Source organism: Antedon mediterranea, chromosome 3 (assembly GCF_964355755.1).
Source record: "Antedon mediterranea chromosome 3, ecAntMedi1.1, whole genome shotgun sequence".
NCBI classification, from domain to species: domain Eukaryota; kingdom Metazoa; phylum Echinodermata; class Crinoidea; order Comatulida; family Antedonidae; genus Antedon; species Antedon mediterranea.
The window spans coordinates 9,691,014-9,716,252 of NC_092672.1; the positions used below are offsets into that span (position 1 = coordinate 9,691,014).

At 32.9% G+C, this 25,239-nt stretch overlaps 1 protein-coding gene across 1 annotated transcript; it reads left to right on the forward strand.

Moving 5' to 3' along the window:
• The first annotated feature begins 65 nt into the window (after positions 1 to 65).
• Positions 66 to 24,946, forward strand: LOC140044011 (uncharacterized). The gene is made up of 40 exons (XM_072088493.1): positions 66 to 540; positions 1,074 to 1,265; positions 1,931 to 2,050; positions 2,376 to 2,581; positions 3,529 to 3,616; positions 4,348 to 4,527; positions 4,965 to 5,072; positions 5,415 to 5,672; positions 6,052 to 6,237; positions 7,555 to 7,736; positions 7,899 to 8,079; positions 8,483 to 8,629; positions 9,062 to 9,184; positions 9,701 to 9,823; positions 10,373 to 10,618; positions 10,738 to 10,866; positions 11,274 to 11,402; positions 11,839 to 11,961; positions 12,089 to 12,220; positions 12,598 to 12,729; positions 12,953 to 13,066; positions 13,215 to 13,337; positions 13,892 to 14,014; positions 14,400 to 14,642; positions 15,308 to 15,442; positions 15,651 to 15,773; positions 16,111 to 16,239; positions 16,526 to 16,638; positions 17,082 to 17,328; positions 17,813 to 17,953; positions 18,667 to 18,911; positions 19,474 to 19,702; positions 20,105 to 20,186; positions 20,299 to 20,400; positions 20,699 to 20,812; positions 22,450 to 22,563; positions 22,760 to 22,803; positions 23,241 to 23,548; positions 24,150 to 24,239; positions 24,383 to 24,946. Exons 1-40 carry the CDS (start codon positions 66 to 68, stop codon positions 24,479 to 24,481), a joined length of 6,378 nt encoding a protein of 2,125 aa, XP_071944594.1. The 3' UTR covers positions 24,482 to 24,946.
• Positions 24,947 to 25,239: the final 293 nt, after the last annotated feature.

Below are 25,239 nucleotides of genomic sequence, written 5' to 3' on the forward strand. Positions count from 1 at the left end.
ATAACGCAGGAATCATTATCATATATCGTCCATTTTTTCAGCAGAACACATTCCAGGCAACCATAATGACTGACGGTCTGTTCAGCTTCGGATTATTTTTTTACGAAGAGGGAGATATGTCATGGGATGCTAGTTTAGAAGATCCAGCATATGCAACCATTGGATACAACGTCGACGCAGAAAATCCAACAAATTTTTTTACCGCCGGTCAATACAGACCCGATGAACATAATGGCAATACGGGAAAGCGCGGGCAATGGGTATTCCGATTAGATACAAATACAGAAGACACCATTAACCCGAGAAAATGGTGTAACGACTGGTATGACCAAGATAAGACAGAATCTTTCTCAACCAGAGGTTTAGGCACATGCCCCTGTACCGTTCAACAAATCGTACGTGACAGTCGCTACGTGTATAATCCGGTAATGTCCTTGTCACAAGACGGGCTTGGTAGAGGAAGTGATGTTGATGACGCACTTTCTAACTATGAAATATCTTCCTCGGTCTTTTCAACCGTTGTAACACTTTTAAATGACAGTAAGACTAATATATATTTTTAATTTGAAATAATTATGTATCGAATGGAACATTTTTTCTTGATTTTTCACCGACGGCAGCAGCCGCTTACAAACGTAGTTATCTGTGTAACTCTAGGAAGATATGTTCACATCTAGGCTACAGGCTAAAGTCACATTGTATGAATTGTAGTTGGTTAGGGATCATCTCAACATTCTTCTACTACAGTTACTTCAGTAACTATGTTACTTCAACAACGTATGATTTTAGATTGTTTTAATGTTAATATTTTAGTTTATTAACTGCAAAATAAAAAATACTAAAAGAGCTTCCTAAATAATTGCATTAACGGAGTAAAGTGTAAACAAATTCCAGTTCAATTTAAGTTACGAGCGCATAGAGACATCGTTTATTTGCGCTATATAAATCTATATATTATTATTATTATTACTGCCATAATTGCAGTAGAATAGTTTTGATATGGTCCCTTATGCAGATTATAAATATTAATTTACATTAAGCTATTGTTTTATTCTTATTATCCATTGCAACAGGAACGTCATACGCAGTATGTTTCCATTCGTCAACGTTTAACTTCTTTTTTTCTGGAACACAATGCTGTTACCGCATCAATGACTTAGCCTTGCTGGAGGGATACAACGGAATTGGAGCTAGCAGTGTTGTTTTTAAATACGCCTATAATTTTGGATTTTTTGGAATATTTTCACAGTATATCAACCACATAGGTAAGATAATAATACTTTTATCAAGTGCAGCTGTATATTGGTGCTTGCCTTCCAATCCCAAGGTTCAATCCTGACCTAGTGGCAGGGTTGTAACTCACAACTCTTTCAACTCCACTCCGAATGAGCCTTTTTATAAGCACGATAAACTATAAAATAGTTTAGCTCATCCTGTAATTGGCAAGTTTGTGATTGATGTTGGATGAGTATGAAATAAAGTAAAATGAAATAAAAGATAAAAGAATATAATTTTATTGAAAACCCAATTGAAGACCGATACTTTATTCTCGGGTCATTATGAAGTTCACATTGTAATAAGAGACGGGGATTTTTCACACAATTTCAGAATCGGATTTCTCATACTTGTGTACTTTTTCTCCGATAATGTTTTTGTTTGTATACGACTTGTTATTTAGTATTTTAACTTATTAAATCAGACATGATTATATTTTATTATTATCTATTATAAATGAAAAAGGCGAATATCAATACCACAGCACTACTACCGTATAGTAAATTTATTCCGAAAACAAATCTCCTCTTTTATTAAATAAAAGAGGATAAATGTTATTTAAATTAATTATATTACTATGTTGAAATCAGTAATGTTTTATCATATTTTCTGAAATGATTGACTAAATTATGTTTTTATTTTAATTTGTATTTAGCGTATGATATTATGCCTCGGTATTATTGTTGCTCTGTGTCCCAAGATGAAAGCTTATGCGAAAAATACGTGGAGCGAAGACCTCAATCAAGCTGTAGGGGATACACTCCACCACGATGGTGTAAGATATTATATTTATATCACTGTCCTATCAGATAGGTGGTAATCACACAAGGACATTTGTAAACCGGTAACCCCCTACTCCTCTCGAATGATGAACTGGGTTCTTTAAAGTACACACGAGCAAACTCATCAGAGATAATGTTTGTCTTAAAATTAGTTTTTATTACAAATCTTTAATGATGGCGATTCATCAACATTTTGGTAAATTCAGGCAGAGAAGAGTGAAATGGTAACTAGTAAATTTTAGTAGGGGTCTAACGGTTTTAATTTTCTTTTAAGTTATACGATTTGAGGACTAATCGTTATACTCCTGTTATTTCTAGCATGGATGTTTGGTGACCCCCATATAACGACCAGTGATGGCTATCAATACACCTTCAATGGACATGGCGAATTTCTATGTTCCGATGTTGATAGTGGTCTGTTTCAACTCCAATGTCGAATGTCAACACCTATCTCAGATGAGAACGTTGAGGCTACCATTTTCTCTGCATTTACAGGAGTACATACCATGACCAGTAATACATTTGTAAGTGGTTTTAGAATTGTAAAACTGGTGCATAATTATACAAATCATGAGGAAAATTCAAACACTGTTTTTAATATAAATATTTGTAATGTTAGAGGTACCTGTTTAACGCCATACAGTACATAATAAACGTGCGAACACAACTAAATTATATTAAGTATACACCTGAGTAGGTTCTTTTCATTTGATTTGACGATTTTGGGTCACATGACTGCACTATTGCATGCTCGACGTTAAATACAACGATTCAGCACATCAACGTTAAATATAGCAGTCAACTCATGAAATATCCAACATAAAACTCATAAACATTCATTATTTGTATATTATATTGCTATGTATTAATATATAAACACATCAGGCAAAGAACATTAATTCTAAACCGCCCGGTGATATACTGAAATTTAATTAATTAATTTGAAACGATAAAGATGAGGAAATCTGTGAGAATGAGAAAAAGTCGCCCCAACCGAGACTCGAACTTGGACCGCCTGCTTGATATGCAGATGTCCTAACCATTAGACCACTGGGGTTTTCATGGTATTGTTCAAACTCGATTGGATAGCAACTCTTTAACATTCTCGGCGTGGTACGGCGGAACAGCACTAGTCCTCAGTGCACCAGAGATCAAATTGATTCGCCCTCATCTTTCAGTATTTTTATTCACGAGGCGGGATCTCCGAAGAGATACTTTTATATATATAAACACATCAGGCAAAGAACATTAATTCTAAACCACCCGGTGATATACTGAAATTTAATTAATTAATTTGAAACGATAAAGATGAGGAAATCTGTGAGAATGAGAAAAAGTCGCCCCAACCGAGACTCGAACTTGGACCGCCTGCTTGATATGCAGATGTCCTAACCATTAGACCACTATGTATTAATATATATATATATATATATATAATATTTGATAGCTTTTTTTGATTGCTTTTTGTTAGGTTCAATTCACACTAAATGAGGATGGAACAGATTTTGATATCGTTGTGAATGGTTCAGAAACGGTCACCACTTCTAGTTTGGAAATGGGTAATTGTTATCTATCAATTGGTCATTTAGGCTATTAGTGACACATTTGTTTTCGTTATTGTTTATAAAAAATCACAATTTTGAAATACTCAAAAATCCATTTTAAATACGTATAAAAATGCATTTAAAATACAGAATTAAATATATTATCTGGAATGTCGAATTAAAAATATGAATTGCGTTTGGATCTATAATCTAAAACGTGAATTAAACTCTTTAACCATTGATTTGATGATCAATTAGCTGGCAATAGTCGAATATAATACAAATTATTCTTCATCAACTTTTATTTAAAAAAAATGTATTCATTATTTTCTCTGCGATCTAGTTCAGAGTGTCTATTCACTTATTCCATCAGCAAAGTATTATGGATTTTGTTCTCTTTCTTGGATTTCTGCCTTTCTTTGGAATGGTTTACCCATCTCTATCCGTCTTTACTTAAGCTCTGTCTACACTATCAAACTCAATATGTGACAACAAATGTGATGTGCCCATATATGGACATGATGACATCATATCACGACAATATTTGGGCATTTCACTACAATAGTTTGGCATATCACTACCATATTTGGGCACATCACGTTTGTCAAACTAGTTTGATAGAGTATTGTAGTGGTAGAATTTTATACTGTTAAGCGCTTAGTGAGATTTTACATAATAATAATAATGAGCTATCAAGCCTGAATTATTATAATCAAATAACACATTGTTATTATCTCATCTTACAGGACCTTACAGCACAATGAGTGATCCTAGCTTTTCAATATCTATACAAAATGTAAGCAACATCACTCGAGTGTCTGCGTCGTGGGGTAATATATCGTTTTCGGTTGCTTTGCAAGAAAAGATGCTTGATGTGGTATTACAATTTACAGAGGAGTATAAGGGCAGGACATCTGGATTATTCGGTAATAACAGATTGCGTTACAGCTTTTTTTTACAATACTCTTTTAAATTTCGAATTTATTCGCGTGAATTGAAAAGTGTTGAACTAATGTGCATGCATATTTATATTTTCATCAACTTAATGTGACGTGATAAAAATGCGCAACAAATCAGAACTCATAAATGTTTGATTCGCGTCACATTTGAATCCTGTATCTTCACATGCAATTATTTTAAAAGTTGACGCTAAATACAAAATTACATACAATTTTATGGTGGACCCTATATTTTGAATTAAATTTTAAAAGTTTAGAAGCATTGAAATTGTAAAATTACGTACTGATGAACTGGAAAAGTATTGTCCTTTCTATATTGTTTTAGTCGTAATGATGGAAGGATCCACAATTGTGGTTAAGGCCTATTTTGCATGTTAGTTTGTCAATATTTTTTTACATTTCAGGGATATGGAACAACAACACTTCAGATGATCTATGTTCTCCCACTATGGAGTGTCTTGATACATCTACCACATTGGCAGAATCGGATATATTTGAAACCTCAAATTCATGTAAGAATTATTTTGTATACATTTTGAAATATATAAAATACTTTTAAATGGCTATTTTGTTTACTGCTGTGCAGAGTAACACAATTTACAAAGCAACATTTGGAATAAAAAACGATAGCAACGACTGTGCCAATATAACTGATTTCATTTATGTAATTGAATGTTCAGCGTGATGTCGAAAATCATCACAAAAAAGGGAATATATGTAGATGTGGCAATGATTACCATGGCTGAAAGTCAATTGGTGTGTTTGTAACGATTAATCACTGAATTTGAATTATTTTTATTTCAATTAATAACTTAATAATGTAATTGATTACTTGATATTGATATACAAAACAGGGAGATTGTCAGAAGAAGATTCCATGTTCGTGTATCCTTCCGGGATGTCTTACGAAGATTTTAATGATGAGAGTTTTCAACCATTATTTCTTGATGAACTAAAGGCTACAGCTGATTCTCAACTTCTCCAGGAAGCAGAAGATCGATGTGGTTTAAACAGACAATGCTTATTTGACGCTCTGGCTACAAAGAACGTTGACATAGGAGTAAACTCGAAACTAACTGACGAAACAAATTTAGAGAATGAAATGGTTTTAGGTAAACGATGTTCGTTTCGTTTGAATTAATAAGATGATAACAACACAGTAACTATTTTTAGACGCCTAATCCCGATATGACGACTCGGATTCTGAACTTTTCTGGCGAAACAGGCCTACACTAACGTTCTAAACACTTTGATGAGAAACATGCTTGAAATGTGCTGTCTACGGAAAATGGGAGATGATGATAGAGCACGGAGGATATACTGTATATGATCGTCTACCTTTTCCTTTTTAAAAGAAAATATTGGGTTATTCATTAAGTTAACGACGAAGTGAACATAGAAATACAACCTTCCTTGTGGAAATTTTGGTTATACATTGTTGTACATTGAATTACTTATTTATTTAAAACTTATTTTAAAATTTCATTGTAGAAAATATACCACCTGTTATTGATCAAATTGTTGATGCAAGTTCACAGTATTTAGTTGGACAATCTCAGTTAAATATAATGGTAAACAGTACTGTTACATTGACAATAGAAGCGAGTGATGAGAACGATGACACGCTAACCTATGGACTGGAGTTCAACATTCCTGGCTCGAGTATTGATTCTCAAAGTGAGTTTCATTTTATTCTTTACTTTCCATTTACAATTTCTGTGAGTAGAAGATGCACTGCGTAGGTATAATTGCTCGTCAATAATCTTAAGATTAACGTTCCTGGCTCGAGTATTGATTCTCAAAGTGAGTTTCATTTTATTCTTTACTTTCCATTTACAATTTCTGTGAGTAGAAGATGTACTGCGTAGGTATAATTGCTCGTCAATAATCTTAAGATTAACGTTAAGACAGTTAGAAAAATCATTTTATTCATTACTTTTCTCTAAGAACTCTGGACCCTTATTAGTAAAGAGCGCCTCATAAATATTTAGACTATTATTATGTTTCATAGAATTTAAATTCAAGGTACCAATTTATTAATGAATTTGAAAGAAATTGTGATTATATTAAATTCGATTTCAATGCCATTCTTAATGATATATGTACAGGTACTGATATTGATATAAACTGGGTCAAGCCATTTGAAAATACAATTAAACAATCGTATTCTACTTTTTGGAAACAAAAAGTATTAAGAAAATCATCTTTGCTTGATTACTCTTTGATAAAAGAGTCACCTGGCCTAGAACCTTACCTACTGGATAAAACAGATTTTTATGGCTCAAGTTTAAAATTTAAACTTCGTTCAAACACTTTACCACTTGGAAAATTTACAAATAAGTGGAACATTGCTAATCTAAATGACAAGTGTAAGGTTTGTTGGTCAGGTGAAGAAGATGTTAAACATTTCCTGTTTATTAGAATGGAAGAATTACAAACACTTCAACGTAAACTTATTGCAATAAATTGTGTAGATACTTGGTGACCTATCTATTAAGGTTCAATATGTCCTAGGAAGCACGTTATTCCATAAAAATAACTCTCACGACATTTATGCTGTATTTGACAGTTATTGTAAAATGTACACAAGCCGTGCTTGGAAATTAAGAAATGCAATTGTATTACAACTTTGAACTGTTTTATTTTAAAAAAAAAGTGTTTTCTTTTCCATTGCTGTTGCAAAATTAGTAGTTGTATTAGTGTAGTTTTAGTTTGTAAATAAGTTTTGTAATAGCGTCGAGTCAAATTTTATGTCATTATCTCAAATATGTTTTATTTTCGATTCAGTTTTTATTTTCCATTGTTTTTGTATTGAATTTTGTAATTGGTATGGACGCACCATCTACGCATGTGTGCCACTGTTAAACAAGTGTTGTTCCAAATAAATATTATTATTAATAAATATTATATTATTAGTGCACGCAATGATCAATACGTAATAAAAGCGCAGAAAATTCCGAAAGTGGCCAACCTTATAAGATTTGTATTTTTCAGGTGGCGTATTTACATGGACCCCAACAACTACGGACGTGGCTTCTCTCACCTTCATAGTTAGCGATGGTACACATGCCACTAGTGCTGTTATGAATATTCGTATCTGCTCATGTTACAATGGCGGTGATTGTGATTTCAATTATTTATTGGATGGATATGATATTACAGACACAAATTTTGTGGTAATTACAGATATTTTCTTGCATTTGCTATACTAAATATAGGCGGTACGTTTCGAACTAAGACAAATTGTAGTTTAAGAAACATTAGACCGAGGCATTACCAAAAAGAACGGTTTATGGCTAAATTGTAATCATCCGAATCCTTATATATTTAAATATCAGGTTGTTCAGTGTGATTGTTTATTGGCTTGGACTGGTTCTGATTGTTCCGAAGATTTTGATGCATGCGCAGAGGAACCATGTTATCCCGGTGTCATCTGCAGAGACAACGTTGCTCCTGAAGCCAACGCAACGTGTGCAGATTGTCCACCTGGCTTAGTCGGAAACGGTTTTAAATGTTATGGTATGTATTCTAAGGCATAACATGGTATTTTGTTTTTAACTTGTAGTAGAACTAACGGTACGTCATTTTAAATGAGATGATATAAATAATGATATGCAAATGAAGATCTTTTTACTCATTAGGTTGAATTCAAGAAAGATGTTATGTTACAGATACTTTATAAAAAAACTTGCAAAAAAACGTCTTCATGAGATAGTGACTTGTATTGCCTTTGATCCAGCAACAGTTCCACCTATCTTTTATTGACTAATGTATGTTACCGGAAATGGACGATGATAACTACATTTCTTGAAAATATTTGTTTTACTCAGAAAACACAGAAAAATGATACAAAATAGCAATTGTATTTTGAGTAATATATTAAAAAATACAATTTGCGAGTTAATTAATTTATATTGTATAGATTATGATGAATGTGCTGCTGGAAGCGACCAGGATGAATCTGCTCTTTTTTGTGAACACCCTGAATTGTGTACAAATACACTTGGTAGCTATGAGTGCGCCTGTCGATCAGGCTACGAACTGCTATTCAATATGAAAGAATGTAGAGGTATGTACCTACTCACAGTAGACCTGATAGTGACATGGTTTCCCATTTTTTCTGCGAGTAACATCTCAAGATTAAATAATGTTTAGTAGTGGCATAGCTTGGTGGTTAACTTGCTTGCCTTCCAATTCCACGTACAGTGTTCAATGTTCCGATATACACCACTTCCTAAAGTTCTGCACTATCGAACGTTATGAAACAAATGTGATGGCCCATATATTGACACGATGATGTCATATAACTACCATATCACATCAAAACATTTTTTTGTCAAACCATACTTTAAGTCTCATATGAGATAAACATATTGAAAGGGACATGTAAGAAAGCATGGAAACATATGAGAAAAAGTAATAAACAAATATTATTTGAACGTAATGTAAATCATAGGGTCAAAGCTTTTGTTACCAAAAATTCTCTTTTCTTCTCTTAAAGATATTGATGAATGTGATCTTCAGACAGACAGCTGTAGTGCGCAAGCGCAATGTGAAAACACTGATGGTGGATATAATTGTACTTGTAATGATGGCTATCTTGGAGATGGAAACGCATGTGATGGTTAGATTTCAAAATTTTGCACGTTTTAATTATTTTTTAATGAAAAAACTTTAAAAAAACTAGTTAAGATGAAAAATATTTATACTAATACTACTAATGATACTACTATTAATACTAGGCCTACTTATGTCATTGAGCTTTTATTGCGTGCGGTAAATACATGCTTTTTTCTTACATTAAGCAAACGTTAAGTTAAGTGCAAAAGTTAATATACATATGTAAAGCGCCAGTAAGTTGTTCAATTTATGCTTTACCTATCAAACATGTTGTATAGAAAACTGTTTTCTTAAAACATTGATACTACATTCATTCATTCATTCATCAGTGGAAAATTACTTGCATATAACATATACATAGAAATTATGTTTTCTCTGAGATAGGCCCTATACAAAACAGAAAAACTAACAAAAACAATTACAAAGTGTCACTCTCGTACGGTATAATATTATGTATACATAGTTTACTAATCGGATTAACTTTAAATATAAATCAAATTTTGTATGATTTTTTTTTCAGATATAAACGAATGTCAACAAAATGTGTACCCGTGCGACGCACATGCTGATTGTAATAACATTCAGGGCTCTTTTTTCTGTGTATGTATTGACGGTTACATGGGCACTGGTGAAACCTGTACTGGTAAGTAACACGGTATCGACAATCATTTCTTGTAAAGAAAAGGAGAATAACAAAAATCTAAAAACAAATTCTAAATGCATGCTAAATTCAACAATAATGTTTGACAAATACTACTTCACAAGACTGGTTCATGATTTCAAAATGCGTTCCGATAGTTGGCCACTGTAGCCTACAGAGTATACAAGTCAACAAACACTTCAAAATCAGAACAACTTTAAAACGCATCATTTTACGCATTTTTGTTAATAAAGATGAAGATGCGTATCAATTTATCTTTTTCTCAATCCTGCACACTGTATATTGTTTGTTAATTCTTAGCATATGTATGCGGTTTTTTATCTATAAAATGCAACTTAACATGAAATGTTAATATTAATGTTAATGTCGACAGAACACACATAAGGCATATAAAAAATACCTTTAATTTATTTAATGTATACGATTTCTTCTTAACATTGAAACTTAACTATTATATCTTAACTATTACCGACTGAAAGAACACTCCTTAGTTTATTGAATGTATTTCACTTCTTTTCTTTGTAACACTAGATGTTGACGAATGCCGACAAGGTACTTACGAGTGTGATCCAAATGCGGACTGTATCAATACTGAAGGCAGCTATCGATGCACATGTAGTCAAGGATTTGAAGGAAACAGCACTTACTGTGAGGATATAGATGAATGTATTGCAAGACCTCTAGATTGCCATCCCATGTCAGATTGTACAAATACAATCGGCAGTTATATGTGTACGTGTCCAGATGGCTATCGTGGAGATGGGTCAACTTGTTTTGGTAAGATGATGATTTCTATTCTATACACAATTACAAAACATTGGATTAGAATGTTGTGTTTTTGTTCTTTGTACGATGTTTGTGATTCACAGTCTCATCCTACATACTTTTTAATATAGATATCGATGAATGCGCAGAATCCGATGGCATCTGCTTGGAATTTGAGGAATGTTTTAATACGGATGGGTCTTACGGGTGTAGGTGTATCACCGGTTATGATCGAGCAACCGAAGGAGCCGATTGCACAGGTTTGTGCACGTCAAGAATATGAATATATTGTTTTGCCTATTTCTGAATAAACATATGATTTTCTTTTCCATTTCTTTCTGTAATAAAGTATTAAACAATCGAATGAGCTTCAGAAAATATTTTGACTGCTTCTACTACATGGACTGGTAACTGGCTCCGACCTAAATATTGATCAATATTGATCAATATTGATCAAATAACGTATTACTTCATAATCATGTCTAAAGTATATATCATTAAATACTCTGGAAAATAAAACCGCTCCGTCGTTACTTAATCTCGTTAATTGGAAATAACACATGTCGACGGTATTGCATTCAATATTTAGTAAGAATCCCAGTTTTTACTAAGACTTCCTTAAATCATCGTTAATTTTTTAAAGTTGTACTTGCTTTTTATTCTTCAGATGTTGATGAATGTGTTCCTGTTAATGGAAGAACTCCGTGCTCTTCCAACGGCATTTGTAACAACATCATTGGTTCTTACTCTTGTGACTGTGTGCAGGGTTACTTTGGTGATGGGCTTGACTGCTTAGGTACGGTAAAGTTTTTTTTTCTATATATACAACTTGTGTTTATTCCAAAAGCTTAAACTGGCAGATATATTTTGCTGTTAAATAATCAGGTCTAGGTTGCTAGGAATGGTATTATCAGAATTTGTAATTTTTTAAATTCATGTAAACCATGCTATTAGAATACTCTATGGTGTATTCTAAACCACCATACTTAGTTGAAGTGAAACTTTTTAGTTTGTTTATAATGTAACATGCACTGTCAGAATTTGTTATCATTATTATCATTACTTTTTAAAATGCAACCATGTTTATTATTTATTATTATTTATTACTTTTTATTTTCACATTATCAAAGTGATGAATAAAGGTGGCTTTCCACATGAAAAGAAAAAAAAAGAAAAAAAACACCATATAATTTGTATTGTAGTTATTTCAAATTGTTGTCTTTGAATTATAGATATTGATGAGTGTTCGAATGAAGTTGATGAATGTGACCAAGTATGTACAAATACCGTTGGAAACTATACATGTGGATGCAATGACGGATTTGAACTGGGATCAGACGAACGAAGTTGTATTCGTAAGTATTTTGTTCTGTTTTACATTATCTTTCATGTTTTGGGATTAATTAGGTAATGCCTTAAGAAATTATAAATGAAATGCTATAATGAATGTTTAATAAAATATCTACTAATATTTCGTGTTAGCTCTTGAAAACTCGACATGTCCAGATGACACTAACCCCTGTGACGCATCAGCTACATGTATCATCAATAAAGACGGTAACCAACAATGTTATTGTGACAAAGGATACACCTTGGTAAACATGGGATGCGAAAGTAAGTATTACTTTATCTAGATTTTTGCAGTATCATAGGAATAGTAATACATCATCATGTATCGCCAATCTTACATGACATAACCTCAAATAACCAGACATTACTTACAAGTGATACACAATAATATCTTTTGTTACAGATGTTCCTCTGATACTGGACTAGATATTAAAATATTGGATATGAATACTAAATATTGTCGTATACAGCACTGAGATTCGGTGGTTTAAAAAGAATGAAAACATGTTAACGTGTTGAACGGCTAGATTAACCTTTTCCCCAACATATTTCCATACATAAAATGAACCTAGTTACTTTTAGTTTCATTATCATTATAACCTGAACTAAAGATCATCCTAACATAAATTTATAATACTTAGATGTAAATGAATGCGACTTGAATCAGGACGATTGTGATACGACAAATGGTAATTGTATCGATACAGAAGGAAGTTATGGATGCGCATGCGCAGATGGATATGAGCTTCTACAGGATCTTAGAACATGTACTGGTAAGTTGAACCATCTCATTTCGTTCCTGAACAACTAAACGTATGGCGGCAACCACAGGGCTGAGAGAACAGCAACACATTTTTTTTAAAATTTACGTTTATAAACAGATTTTGTAGGACCTACTATCAATTCAATTCATCATTCAATTACGTCACGTTACGTCATTTTGGAAAACTTGGCATTTTAATAGTATCTATTTTTTAACTCTCTTCTTTTATGTAGACATTGATGAGTGTACAGAATCGAATACATGTGTTGCCACGGCACAGTGTTCGAATTCTGATGGCTCATTCACTTGCGAATGTTTGGCAGGTTACACTGGCTCTTCCTGTAGTAGTGAGTATAGCTTGGTTGTTTCCACTGCAAGAATAGATACAACGCGAGCATTTAAAAGCGCATATATTTAATAATAATGGTTACATCCTAACGGCACTTGAAGAGAGAAATTCTTCAAAATAACAACTTTGTATTTTACTTATTACAGATATTGACGAGTGTACTAGCGACTCTAGCGACTGCCATGAAAATGCAAATTGTGAAGATACAGAAGGAAGTTATAGATGTACATGCCAAGATGGTTACACTGGAAATGGACAAACATGTATAGGTAAGAAAACATGTTCATCCGCCAAAGATATTCAATCTGTTTGACGCTTGCTAAATCAGGAAGCGTTGAGGCCAATTTACAAAGACGACCGATAACGGTAGCGAAAAAGCACGTAGCTGGTCCCACGTAATATCTGTATCTATCCTGAGCAATTTTCCACTCAACTGCCCGTCCGCCCTGCGTTTTGCGTAAGTGTTAATCGGAAATAGCATTGTATTCTATTTTTTGGTTTTGTACCGCTCGTCTGTGTAAATTGGTCTTTATTCAGATTAAAGACATGATATAATTTGATTACAACCGGATTACAGTGTAGCTTGAAATAGGCTGATGGAGAAGTACCGTAGCTTATCGCAAGCCTAGGCAATTTACGCTCAGATTCTGCAATAACATCATACACCTAAATAACATTAATTTAATAGGATAATGGGTTGCTGAAAGGAATTAAATGTAATGCTTTGAGAATATACGTTGTGAATACTTTAAAAAACTAGAAGTTGAAAGTAACTAATTCATATATGGAGTAGTAAAATCAGTTTTTGTTTTATTTAATAAAGATGTCAATGAGTGTCTTTCATCGGAGGTTTGTCATACGTTTGCAACTTGTAGCAATACTGATGGTTCGTTTACTTGCACATGTATCAGTGGATATTCTGGCGACGGTATCGATTCCTGCATAGGTAAGTGCATGCCAGATGCTTAAAAAAAGAGCAGTACACACATCGGATTATGCAGCCGTCACTAAACATATTCTAACTGACTATCGCAAGTCACCTAAATAAGAGTATATCTGTATTTAATACCTTTAATACATATCATCACGGTCCGTAGGTTATCTTCCGACGAGATATAAAGTGAATATGTGCAGTGTGGTCGTACCCTTACCCCTTTATGCGCAATACACTGCTGTGTATATTTCATTTGTTTCAATGATGATGTTTTACCGTACAACATATTATTAATACTGTGCGCACCCCATGATGGTTAGTGAAGTAATAGCGGTATACTGTACCTCCTTTATTGGCACCAATGCTAAACATGCTGTATGTACTCTATTCTGACCAGATAATAATGAATGTAACGATAGTCCATGTGACGCAAACGCCGACTGCACAAACCTACCGGGAACATACACATGTGCGTGTATGACTGGTCATCGTGGTGACGGTTTTGTCTCGTGTATAAACATTGATGAGTGCACCGAACAGCCTAATATTTGTCCAGAACAGGCGACTTGTACCGACACAGACGGTTTTTACGAGTGTGAGTGCAATGATGGATTCGTAACCGATGGTTCAGATTGTACAGGTAAGAAATTGTAACAAAAATAGAAATAGAATCATTATACCAATTATAAATTATGCAATAGGTGGTAGGTGGATAAACGTAGGCATACTTGTGAGCATGCATAGTAGGTGGATAAACGTAGGCCTACTTGTGAGCATGCATAGTAGGTGGATAAACGTATGCCTACTTGTGAGCATGCATAGTAGGTGGATAAACGTATGCCTACTTGTGAGCATGCATAGTAGGTGGATAAACGTATGCCTACTTGTGAGCATGCATAGTAGGTGGATAAACGTATGCCTACTTGTGAGCATGCATAGTAGGTGGATAAACGTAGGCCTACTTGTGAGCATGCATAGTAGGTGGATAAACGTAGGCCTACTTGTGAGCATGCATAGTAGGTGGATAAACGTAGGCCTACTTGTGAGCATGCATAGTAGGTGGATAAACGTAGGCCTACTTGTGAGCATGCATAGTAGGTGGATAAACGTAGGCCTACTTGTGAGCATGCATAGTAGGTGGATAAACGTAGGCCTACTTGTGAGCATGCATAGTAGGTGGATAAACGTAGGCCTACTTGTGAGCATGCATTTTCTCTTCTGCCGTATGTTAAGACAACAAATTATAAAAACGACTAAAATACACGTTGACCAGCTTTATAATTATTTAAATGTTTATTTTTGTAGATGTGGATGAATGTCAACTAAATACTGACAATTGTGACGTTAACTCAATGTGTAACAATACTATTGGCTCATATACATGTCGTTGTAACCGTGGTTATGTGAGCGAAGCAAACGCCCGTGCCGGCACATGCATGGGTAACCAAATTTAACTACACCTTTTACATTATATTCACTTTTAAATTTAAAATACCGTCATATTTTTCCTAAAAATGCTAAAAAAATAAATTCTCTTCTTTAAGGTAACAGCTTATTTAATTAATGTTTTCACCATTTCGACATGGATAGTAGAAAACGTAAGAATTAAAATTATTAGCAATATTACATGCATTTTTTCTATATACAGATTATGACGAATGCTTCTACAATATTGATGACTGTTCGGCGTTTGGTATCTGTACCAATAATATTGGCTCATACAGCTGTGAATGTAAGCCTGGCTTTGATGGAGATGGTGAAATATGTACAGGTAAAAATGCCATTGGTTAAATTAGACTTCGTTGTTTGTTAGCGTTGGTTAGACCTTCCAGTGCTTTCAAACAATACTTTCCGTCCTAATGAGATCTAATCACAGTATCCGTCCGTGTATCTGCACTATCAAATCTCAATATATTTCCATCCAATTCTTTCTGATTAAATACGTACCGTCAATGACGGGTCTATGTTAAATATTAACTTAATGCAACAACGTGGCGCTGACCTACGTAACTCTGAAAGATTCGAGCTTAACGTGTAATAGAAATATAAAACATGTTTTGGTTACTGTGTGCCTAATTTAGAAACTTATATTATAATCATTTGAATAGATACTGACGAGTGTGATCAAGTAACGAACCCTTGTAACCTGGATAACAATGAAAGGTGTGTTAACACTCAGGGTAGTTTCAACTGTGTTTGCCAAACGTCATATTTTAACAGAAGTGGTGAATGTTTACGTAAGTTAAATGAGTTAATTAATTTCAAATGTATTACTTACCGTATATAGCTTCTAAGTTTTTATTATCTTCGAGATTTCAGTGAAATGACAGAAATAGGTAATTATAATAATAGCTAATCTCAATTAACATATCTTGACAATGTATATGAACGGCATTCCGCTAAAATTCAGGTCACTGAACTGTTTCACTTAATACAAATAAACCCAGTATTCTTTTAAATAAAACAAACAATAACTTGTGTTTAAATATAGATATTGATATTTAATATTATCTTAAATTACAGTGGTTGTTGCAAAGACGCTTAATGCCAAATTTCTGTACATCAAAGGACTGCTTACGACAATGTTCGCCAACACGTTGGACCTTGATCAAGTCAGTATTGAATTAGCCAATGATGTAAGTATAGATTCACAAGCTGTTCATTCTAAATCTTTTGTGGAAATAAACGTCTCCAGTAGCTTTCTCAGGAATTCTACAAAAAGTAGACAGGCGACACTTCGGATAATCCATCGCTTGGTATTGGTCATATTGCTTACGTTTCATACGTCGTCGGAATATATAGACCTCAGTCACACATGATTTTCCGGTAGCTTTCTCAGAAATTCCACAAAAAGTGGACAGGCGACACTTCGGATAATCCATCGCTTGTGATTGGTCATATTGCTTACGTTTCGTACGTCGTCGGAATATATAGGCCTCAGTCACACATGATTTCTTGCATGTTTATGTTGTTATGTTATAGTTTCGACAGCGTGGTCAAACAAGAAAGCTAAAGCAAAAGGTAGGCCTAAATAAAAACGAATTAAAATATTATTTGGTATTAATATTTTGTTTTGCAGATAGATACGTTATTCTCGCAGAGCAATCTGGCAGAAAATTACTTCGGAGCTGTAACTGAAAACATTAATATTGATAATTCTACTGATGGTGTGGAGGTTGAATTCACATTAAGTTTCGATGATCAATATAATGTAACAGACGCGATGGTTCTCGGGGCCTTTTTTAATGGGCTGACTGGTAACACTATGGACATTCTCGAACCAAACAGTCAAATAATTAGAGACAATACCGATGTCGTGGAAACAGGTAACCATCCCAAGTTATTTATTTTCTTTCGTTAATATCAAAACAAATATAATATGTATAGGCCTACATAAATAACAATATAGATACTGGGAGGATATCAGTACTCAGGGATCGTATTTGTGGTGCGGTCAAAAAAGAAAATATAAAAAAAATAAAATAAAAGAAAAAATAAATAAAATAACATAACATCACCAGTATAAACTTAAAGTTTACCATTACCAATCATAAAAAAAATCATCCTTTCTTTCAAATATAAAAAAAAAAGAATGTAACAAACATCCAGATGTTATTACAGATTGTTATAAACAATTTAAAATAGATGAATTCTCATTTTCGTAAACTTGCTGTATCACCAACCTTAAGTTGATATGGTTTTCTTGTCATGCCTAGTCAAGACAGCAATCCTGGAAATTATGTTTTGAACTGTGTGTATTCTTAATTCATTATCATACCATAATCTTAATTCTTTATTTCAATATTGCAGTGGTCAATCCATGTGATGAAGGTACCGACGACTGCACTGAAAGATTGTTTGAGGAATGTGTTTTCGTGAGTAACGAACAATTCACCTGTCAAACCTGCAGCAGCGGGTACATGCTTTCAGATGATGAAAGTACGTGTGTAGGTAAGTGAAAGAGCCTTATAACTTTGGCATTTCTTATAATATCTGAAAAGAAAGTAAGCCTAATACTGTACTGTTTAAAGCCCTTTCTACACTATCAAACTAGTTTGACAACAAAAAAAGTTCGATGTGCCCAAATATGGTAGTGATATGCTTAAATATGGTAATGATATGACATCATCATGTCTATGGGCACATCACTTTTATTTTTTCAATAAAGTTTGATAGTGTAGACAGGGCTTTGGAAAAGTAATGTATACTTGAAAAATCCTTTTCAAACAAGTTTCAATTGCATACTTTACAAATTCGTTCTTCCCTTTCAATATTATTCCCAATTGTATAAGGTCTACATATAGATGGAGTGGAGTTGTGGCCTGGTGGTTATGATGCTTGGCTGCCAATCCAAGGGTCCTGGGTTCAAGTCCTGTCATATGTCAGGATTTTTTCTAATGACAATTTACAACTCCACTCCCAAAGACTTGTAATAAAGACTTTGTTTATGTAGAGCATTGTGTGTATATGTTTGTCTCGTGAACGGATTGCCACCTTTAAGAAGGATAGTGATTGAATTTGCTCATGGTTATCCTTGGCAATTTGCCTAAATATATAAAATAAAAAATAAAATAAAATAAATATTACGATTTTTAAAAAAAGAAATGTGTAGTAAAATAAAACCGTTGTAATTTTTGGTAAAAATGAATGATTGTTTTTTGTAGATATTGATGAATGCGATCAGAACCCGTGCGAAAATAACGAGTTGTGTACAAACGTTGCTGGTGGATTTTCATGTTCATGTACTGATGGTTACTTCTCGAGTTCATCTGGTTGCGTCGTCGCAGTATCCTTCCGTGGTGAATTACGTGTAGTGGAAATAAATCAGGTTTTGGTAGCATGGGATCCAGAATTGGAAGATCCATCATCCGATCTCTTCATGGAGTATGCAGAACTCATGTGTTCAATTGTATGTATGCCTATATGTTTTAATTTATTCGTTAAACATGTGTTTATGTTATGAGATATGTTATGTTGAAGGCTTAGATTTGTAGGCCTATAACAACAACAAAAAACTCTTAACAACATAAGCATTTCTTTCTTAAATTGAGTTGTTTCTTGGTGGTTAAGATGTTCACCTGCAGTAAGCCTGCATATTTTTATCCGTCCGTTTTAAATTCCTGTCAAATTGCAGGATTATTTCTAAAGCTCTATCAACACTATCAAACTTTATATGACAAAAAATGTGATATGCCCATATGAACATGATGATGTCATATCACTACCATATTTAAGCATATCACTACCATATTTGGGCACATCATACTTTGTTATAACTAGTTTGATAATGTGACAGACCTAGTGTTAGGTTATTATGGCAGATTTTTATGAACACTATTTATTCCAAAATACGCCATATCAAGAAAAAGAAAAAAAAAAACATTTTTTTGTAGTTATTTGTCTATTTAATGAACCATACTTTGCAGATCACATATTTCAATATAAATAAGAAATGTATCTCTTTATTTCAGATTAGTAATGCATATAATTCACTAAGCTCAGCGTTCTACGGTTGTACAGTTATTGGATTCAAAGAAGGCAGTATTATTGCTGTATATCAAGTACAATTCTTTACCAACTCAACCATGAATGGTGAAGAATTGCTTGAACTTCTTCTCAACGAAACAGACAATAATAACATACTATCTGATGAAAATAACAATATTACATTAGATGTTACTCATGATGTCGTTGGAGAAGGTAATTTCTTTTACCAATTTCACTTCAGAGATTTTCTAGGTGATGTGTGAGGGGTTAGTCTTCAATGATTGGCGGAAAACTACCATATACATTTCAATTAATACAATAGTAATATAATATATATCTGTATCAACCTATTATGTGTATCTATCACATGGGATACATAATGATTGTCCTCAGAGAAAAAACTTTCTTATACTAGATTGTAATTAATATTTTTTTTGAAATTTCTGGGTTTTTTTTGGTATGTTTTGTATATGGATGAACTACTATTCGAAATAAAGAAAATGAATGAATGATATTTATCTGAGCATAATTAATTAGTTAACTTAGTTATAATGTACGTACTATAGATATGCCTACACAATGAATAAGTAAAATGTTTTCTAAATTTTTTGTCAGATCTGCCTATTGTTTGTGAAGAAGGTTACTGCTATAACAGTGGAAGTTGTTCTATAAACTCACTATTAGAAAAAGAATGCAGGTAATTATATTATTACAAAGTTAAAGAGACATTTTTATGTTTTTATTTGGTTGATTTAATATTTACGTTTTCAGAACATGTTGATATTTTTATTGTGCTCTTGTTTTTATAGTTGTGTTAATAACTTTTCGGGTGATCGATGTGAAGAATGCCCATCAAACTATTGCGAAAATGGCGGGAATTGCTCAACATCATCAGGCGTTGCAAGCTGCAGGTAAGTATTTGCCTTCTTTTGATTTAAGACACATGTGAAAACAAAATGTATCGCGAGCGCGTGTGTAATGACAGGAAATCCTAGAAATGACATTTTGTACGCGCGCGTAAATGTTGTATGTGGTGTTTTCACTTAGTACTTCCAGTTCAGTTCTTTCAGTTGAACTCTTTCTAAAAATAAAAATAATTTGCAGTTATGTTTAACTTACTTATAATTAGTTATTATTCTTAATCTTCTACTGAACATATAACAAAATTAAGTCACACATCATCTAACTAAAATTTTATTTTCTTTCCAGTTGTCCCTTGTACTTCTCCGGTTCACAATGTCAGACAATAAGCTGCCCTGATGATTATTGTCAAAATGGTGGTTCGTGTTTAATTACCATACAAAATCCCGTACCAAGTTGCAAGTAAGATAATTATTCAATTTGTAGAACTTATGGCAGTATCACAGTGCTGATTTTAAATGTGCATCACGGATACGTAATGGAAATACAGAAAAAAAACCTTACAAAACCATTCCACAGAAAATGGTCCTATAAAATGAGTCGGGTTGGTGAACATCAGTCCAAAATACGCAGAATTTTTTCCAAAATACGTCAAGTTGAGGGCGCTATACTAATCCAAAATACGCGAGTCTTTCCAAAATACGTCAACTTGAGGGCGCTATTCATTTTCCAAAATACGCAAATTGTCCAAAATACGTCAAATTGAGGGCGCTATTCATTTCCAAAATACGCGATTTGTCCAAAATACGTCAATTTGCAATTTGGGACCGCTAGTAATTTTCCAAAATACGTCAACTTGAGGGCGGCAAACTTTTTTCCAAAATACGAGAGCCTTTCCAAATGTATCATATTGAAAGTGTAAGGTAAAATTACAGTTTAATGTATTAAAAAAAAGTTTCTTAGAGTAAAACAAACAAGTACATTTTAGTTATAAATGAAAGTATTGGAAGGCAGAATTTTTTGTAAATAAAATGTCATAGAGTAGCCAATTATTATTTTTCAATGTAATCATTTATTACTAAATAAAAACAAATATGTTCCAACATCAGTCAATAGACAGTGCCTATAATATACATTAATAATGTCTGAACGATGTACGATTGCATTGCCAGACGTAGCTTGTTTAAATGAGGCATAAACCGGCTACAAAAATAGCATGTGCGTATATAGTATTTAAGCATAGTTATAGGCATGTGTTATATATTTGGTGATCTACAAAATCGATATTTTTCCCGAGCTCGACAGAGGGAGTAGCCAATTAGCCAAGTAGCTACTCCCTTCTAAACCCCCCAACATCGCTTTCAATTTAATGTACAGTACTTATGGTCAAATAAGTTCTGAATCTGAAATCTAACATAATAGTTATTTCATATAATATATAATAATAAAAAGCATATGGTATTGTAATTAAAATAATATCAATAATTGGTTAGAAGAAGTAAAGTAATTATTTAAATCGCGTATTTTGGAAAATGAATAGCGCTCTCAAGTTGACGTATTTTGGAAAATTACAAGCGGTTCCAAATTGACGTATTTTGGACAAATCGCGTATTTTGGAAAATGACTAGCGCCCTCAACTTGACGTATTTTGGACAATTCGCGTATTTTGGAAAATGAATAGCGCCCTCAAGTCGACGTATTTTGGAAAGACTCGCGTATTTTGGATTAGTATAGCGCCCTCAACTTTACGTATTTTGGAAAAAATTCTGCGTATTTTGGACTGAATTTCACCAACCCTATTGTATAAAATCGTCCAGCAAAAGAGGAGAAAAATAATAATTGAAAATATTTTTTTTTAAATTATATGTGAAGAGAATAATTTTTTTTTGGAATATTATTCCACAATTTTTTGTCGTATACCAATTTCCAATTTTCCTATTAAATTGTTATATCCAATTATTCCTTGCACACTAAGAATGACTAGTATTGTTTAAAAAAAATACAGGTAGGCCATGTACATATACAAATAATAAGAAGTTTTTGGTATTCAGTTTGACAAGTTTCAAAATGTATGACCACAATCTTTATCTTTTCGTCAGCTGTCCTTTGCACTTTTCTGGTTCCCTTTGTGAAATTGTAAGTTGTCCTGGAGATTATTGTCAAAATGGTGGTACGTGTTCGATTACGGTGGAAAACCCAGTACCCACGTGTAGGTAAGAAAAGTACAATATACCATTGTCAAAGAAAGAACAGTAATTTGCCATGTTAGTGTAAGAAACTAAAAAAAAAATGGATGAGCCAATACTATTTGGTTATTGTGTGCGTATTATCATACTGAGTATTTCACTTGGAGAACTATGATGATAGACAAAGTATAAAATGTTTTTTCCCCAACTTATTTTTTTTCAGTTGTGTCAGTGATTACAGCGGCGACCAATGCCAAACCAGCAGTGGTAAGTATTTTACAAGGCCTGTGAAATTTTATCAAAATCAGATTTAGACCTAACTATTTTGCTTTCAATACAAGTAACCATTAAAAAAATTATTATGAAGGATTCCTTCATATTTTAATTTATTTTACGAATATTAGATACATTTGTTTTTCTGTATTAGGCCTACTCTATTTTTTTAATTATAAAAATAATTTCCAAAAACACTTAATTGGTGTAAAACTATTATGACACGTTCTAGAGGACTTTCAAACCGTTCGTTCTTTTTTAATTTATTACGAATAAGATTGAAATATCGATACTTATAGATATCTGTTATTCTCGTTTTGCCTATACTTGTTTATTCATAAATATTTTGCCTCACGAACTATTTGTAAGAATAAATCGTCAAACTATAATACTATTATGTTTATAAATAAATAAATTATTTTATTTTGCAGATGATAGCTTAGTCCTTATTCTGATTATCATTAGTGCAATAGCTGGATTGACTTTATTCGTAATTTTAATATTTTGCTGTATGTTATTCGTGGCTAACCGACGCCGCGAACGACATCAACAAGCGGTCAAGCATTTCACCGGTCAACATGACAGGGGCATGGTTGCTCGTAACGCTGATTACTACGAGGGTTTATTTGGATATTCAAGACAACCATTCTTCCATGAAACTGATTCAGTTTCATCACATGGTGATGACTCCAGATTATCACATCTTGCGCAAGTACTTCGGAACGCTCCACACCTTAATGTAAGATGTCTGATTACAAATATAATTACTTTATACACCATCATAAAATAATTTATTTTATCAGTGTAATATATCATTATTACATGTCATATATGTAAATCATATTTTTCACTTTTCATAAATACAAATTAAGATCCTCCATTATTTATATTAATAATAATAGCAATATGTATTCGGTCACCAATGAAAAATAAACAGGAGTGATAATAGGCTCAAACCCAAACAGATTCTGCACTCACTTTACTTTTTTAAACAAAAATAAAAATAATGCAATTGACGTTATTAAATTGTTGGCTTTTTTAAATAGCATTATAAATAAATTAATCGGTCGGAAATTGGGCGTAATATTTAGCCAAATTCAGAGAGCAATACAAAGTAACAGATATATTTTTGTGACGTCACAAATGTGCTAATTTTTCTTAAAAATAAAAAAGGCACGTTCTTTTGGTCTTAGCTTTGCCAAAATAAGAGAAAGAAATTGTGTAAAAACAAGCACAAAATACAAAGCATAGTAATAAACACTCAGATAATCTTACTTTCAACTAATCAGGTTAGAATCCGATCCAATTATTGTAAAATGTTGTAATATGTATCTTCATAGAATAAAATGAGAGAAAGTTCGCTGTCTGGTTCAGAGTTTAGTAGGCCGTACGTAGCTACTGGAATGGAGGCAAGGGACCTAGATCTAGAGGTAAGTGGACATTTTGATAGATTCTTCTTACATTTTGATTCAGTCAGGATTGAGCTACATGACATTTGTAGGCCTAATGAATGACTGAACACTGTTGAAGCAATTTTTAATTTAATTGAGTCGTTTTAACTGATATTTTCTAGGAAATGGAAAGAAATAGAGGATCAAGAATTACAACTATTCATAATTTCTCCGCTAGGGATCCACAAAGACAATCTACCTCTCGGAATTTTTATTTTTAACGCAATGGTGGCAAAGGGTGCTCGACTCGACAAATATCTAATGACTTCTGTATTTATACATTTGTGTGCATAATACACTATAATCTGCGTTGGGAATTCTATTCACTTTGTGACTAATACAAACTATGTACTTATAAATTTAATACTGCATACACTTGTACTATTTACGTCGAAAAGATTAAAATTAGATATAGTTTAATATGTTAAAATAGAATATATTTATATAGATATATATATATATATTTGCAAAAACCTACTGCATAATATCCCGATATTTTAATTTAAAAAATGGAATTAGTAAACTAATCTAAATCGTTTTTAAAAACTGCTGCGTTTCATTCATTATTTTCAAGCGAAATGTATTTTCAAATGAAAACAAAAAAGGATTTTGTAAATTAGTAGTAGGCCTATAGTATTATGAAATAAATATTAATATGTAATATTATATTTTATCTTTATTAACAAAAAGTATTATTGTATAGATAATATATATTTAAGGACTTATAAAGTTCTTAATATGTATATTTGTGTCTTGTATTTTGAATTAAAAAAAAAGAGTTCTTAAAGTGCACGTTTTCTTATGATTTCACGTTACATTTTTCCTAGATCGCAGTTTAAAGTTGATTTAAAATCATCAAATTACTAGAAAATCAAACTAATAAGCAATAATTTTAATTAAATCAAAAGAAAATCGAAAGCTCCCTACTAAATTTTCGATCGGTGTATTTACTTTGTTCATTGTTTATGTTTCCTATCCA

Coding starts and splice junctions, on each gene's coding strand:
- LOC140044011 (XM_072088493.1), top strand. CDS start 66: ATGACTGACGGTCTGTTCAGCTTCGGATTATTTTTTTACGAAGAGGGA. Junction 8,630..9,061: donor CAATATGAAAGAATGTAGAG/GTATGTACCTAC, acceptor CTTCTCTTAAAG/ATATTGATGAATGTGATCTT. Junction 24,240..24,382: donor CAAGGGACCTAGATCTAGAG/GTAAGTGGACAT, acceptor GATATTTTCTAG/GAAATGGAAAGAAATAGAGG.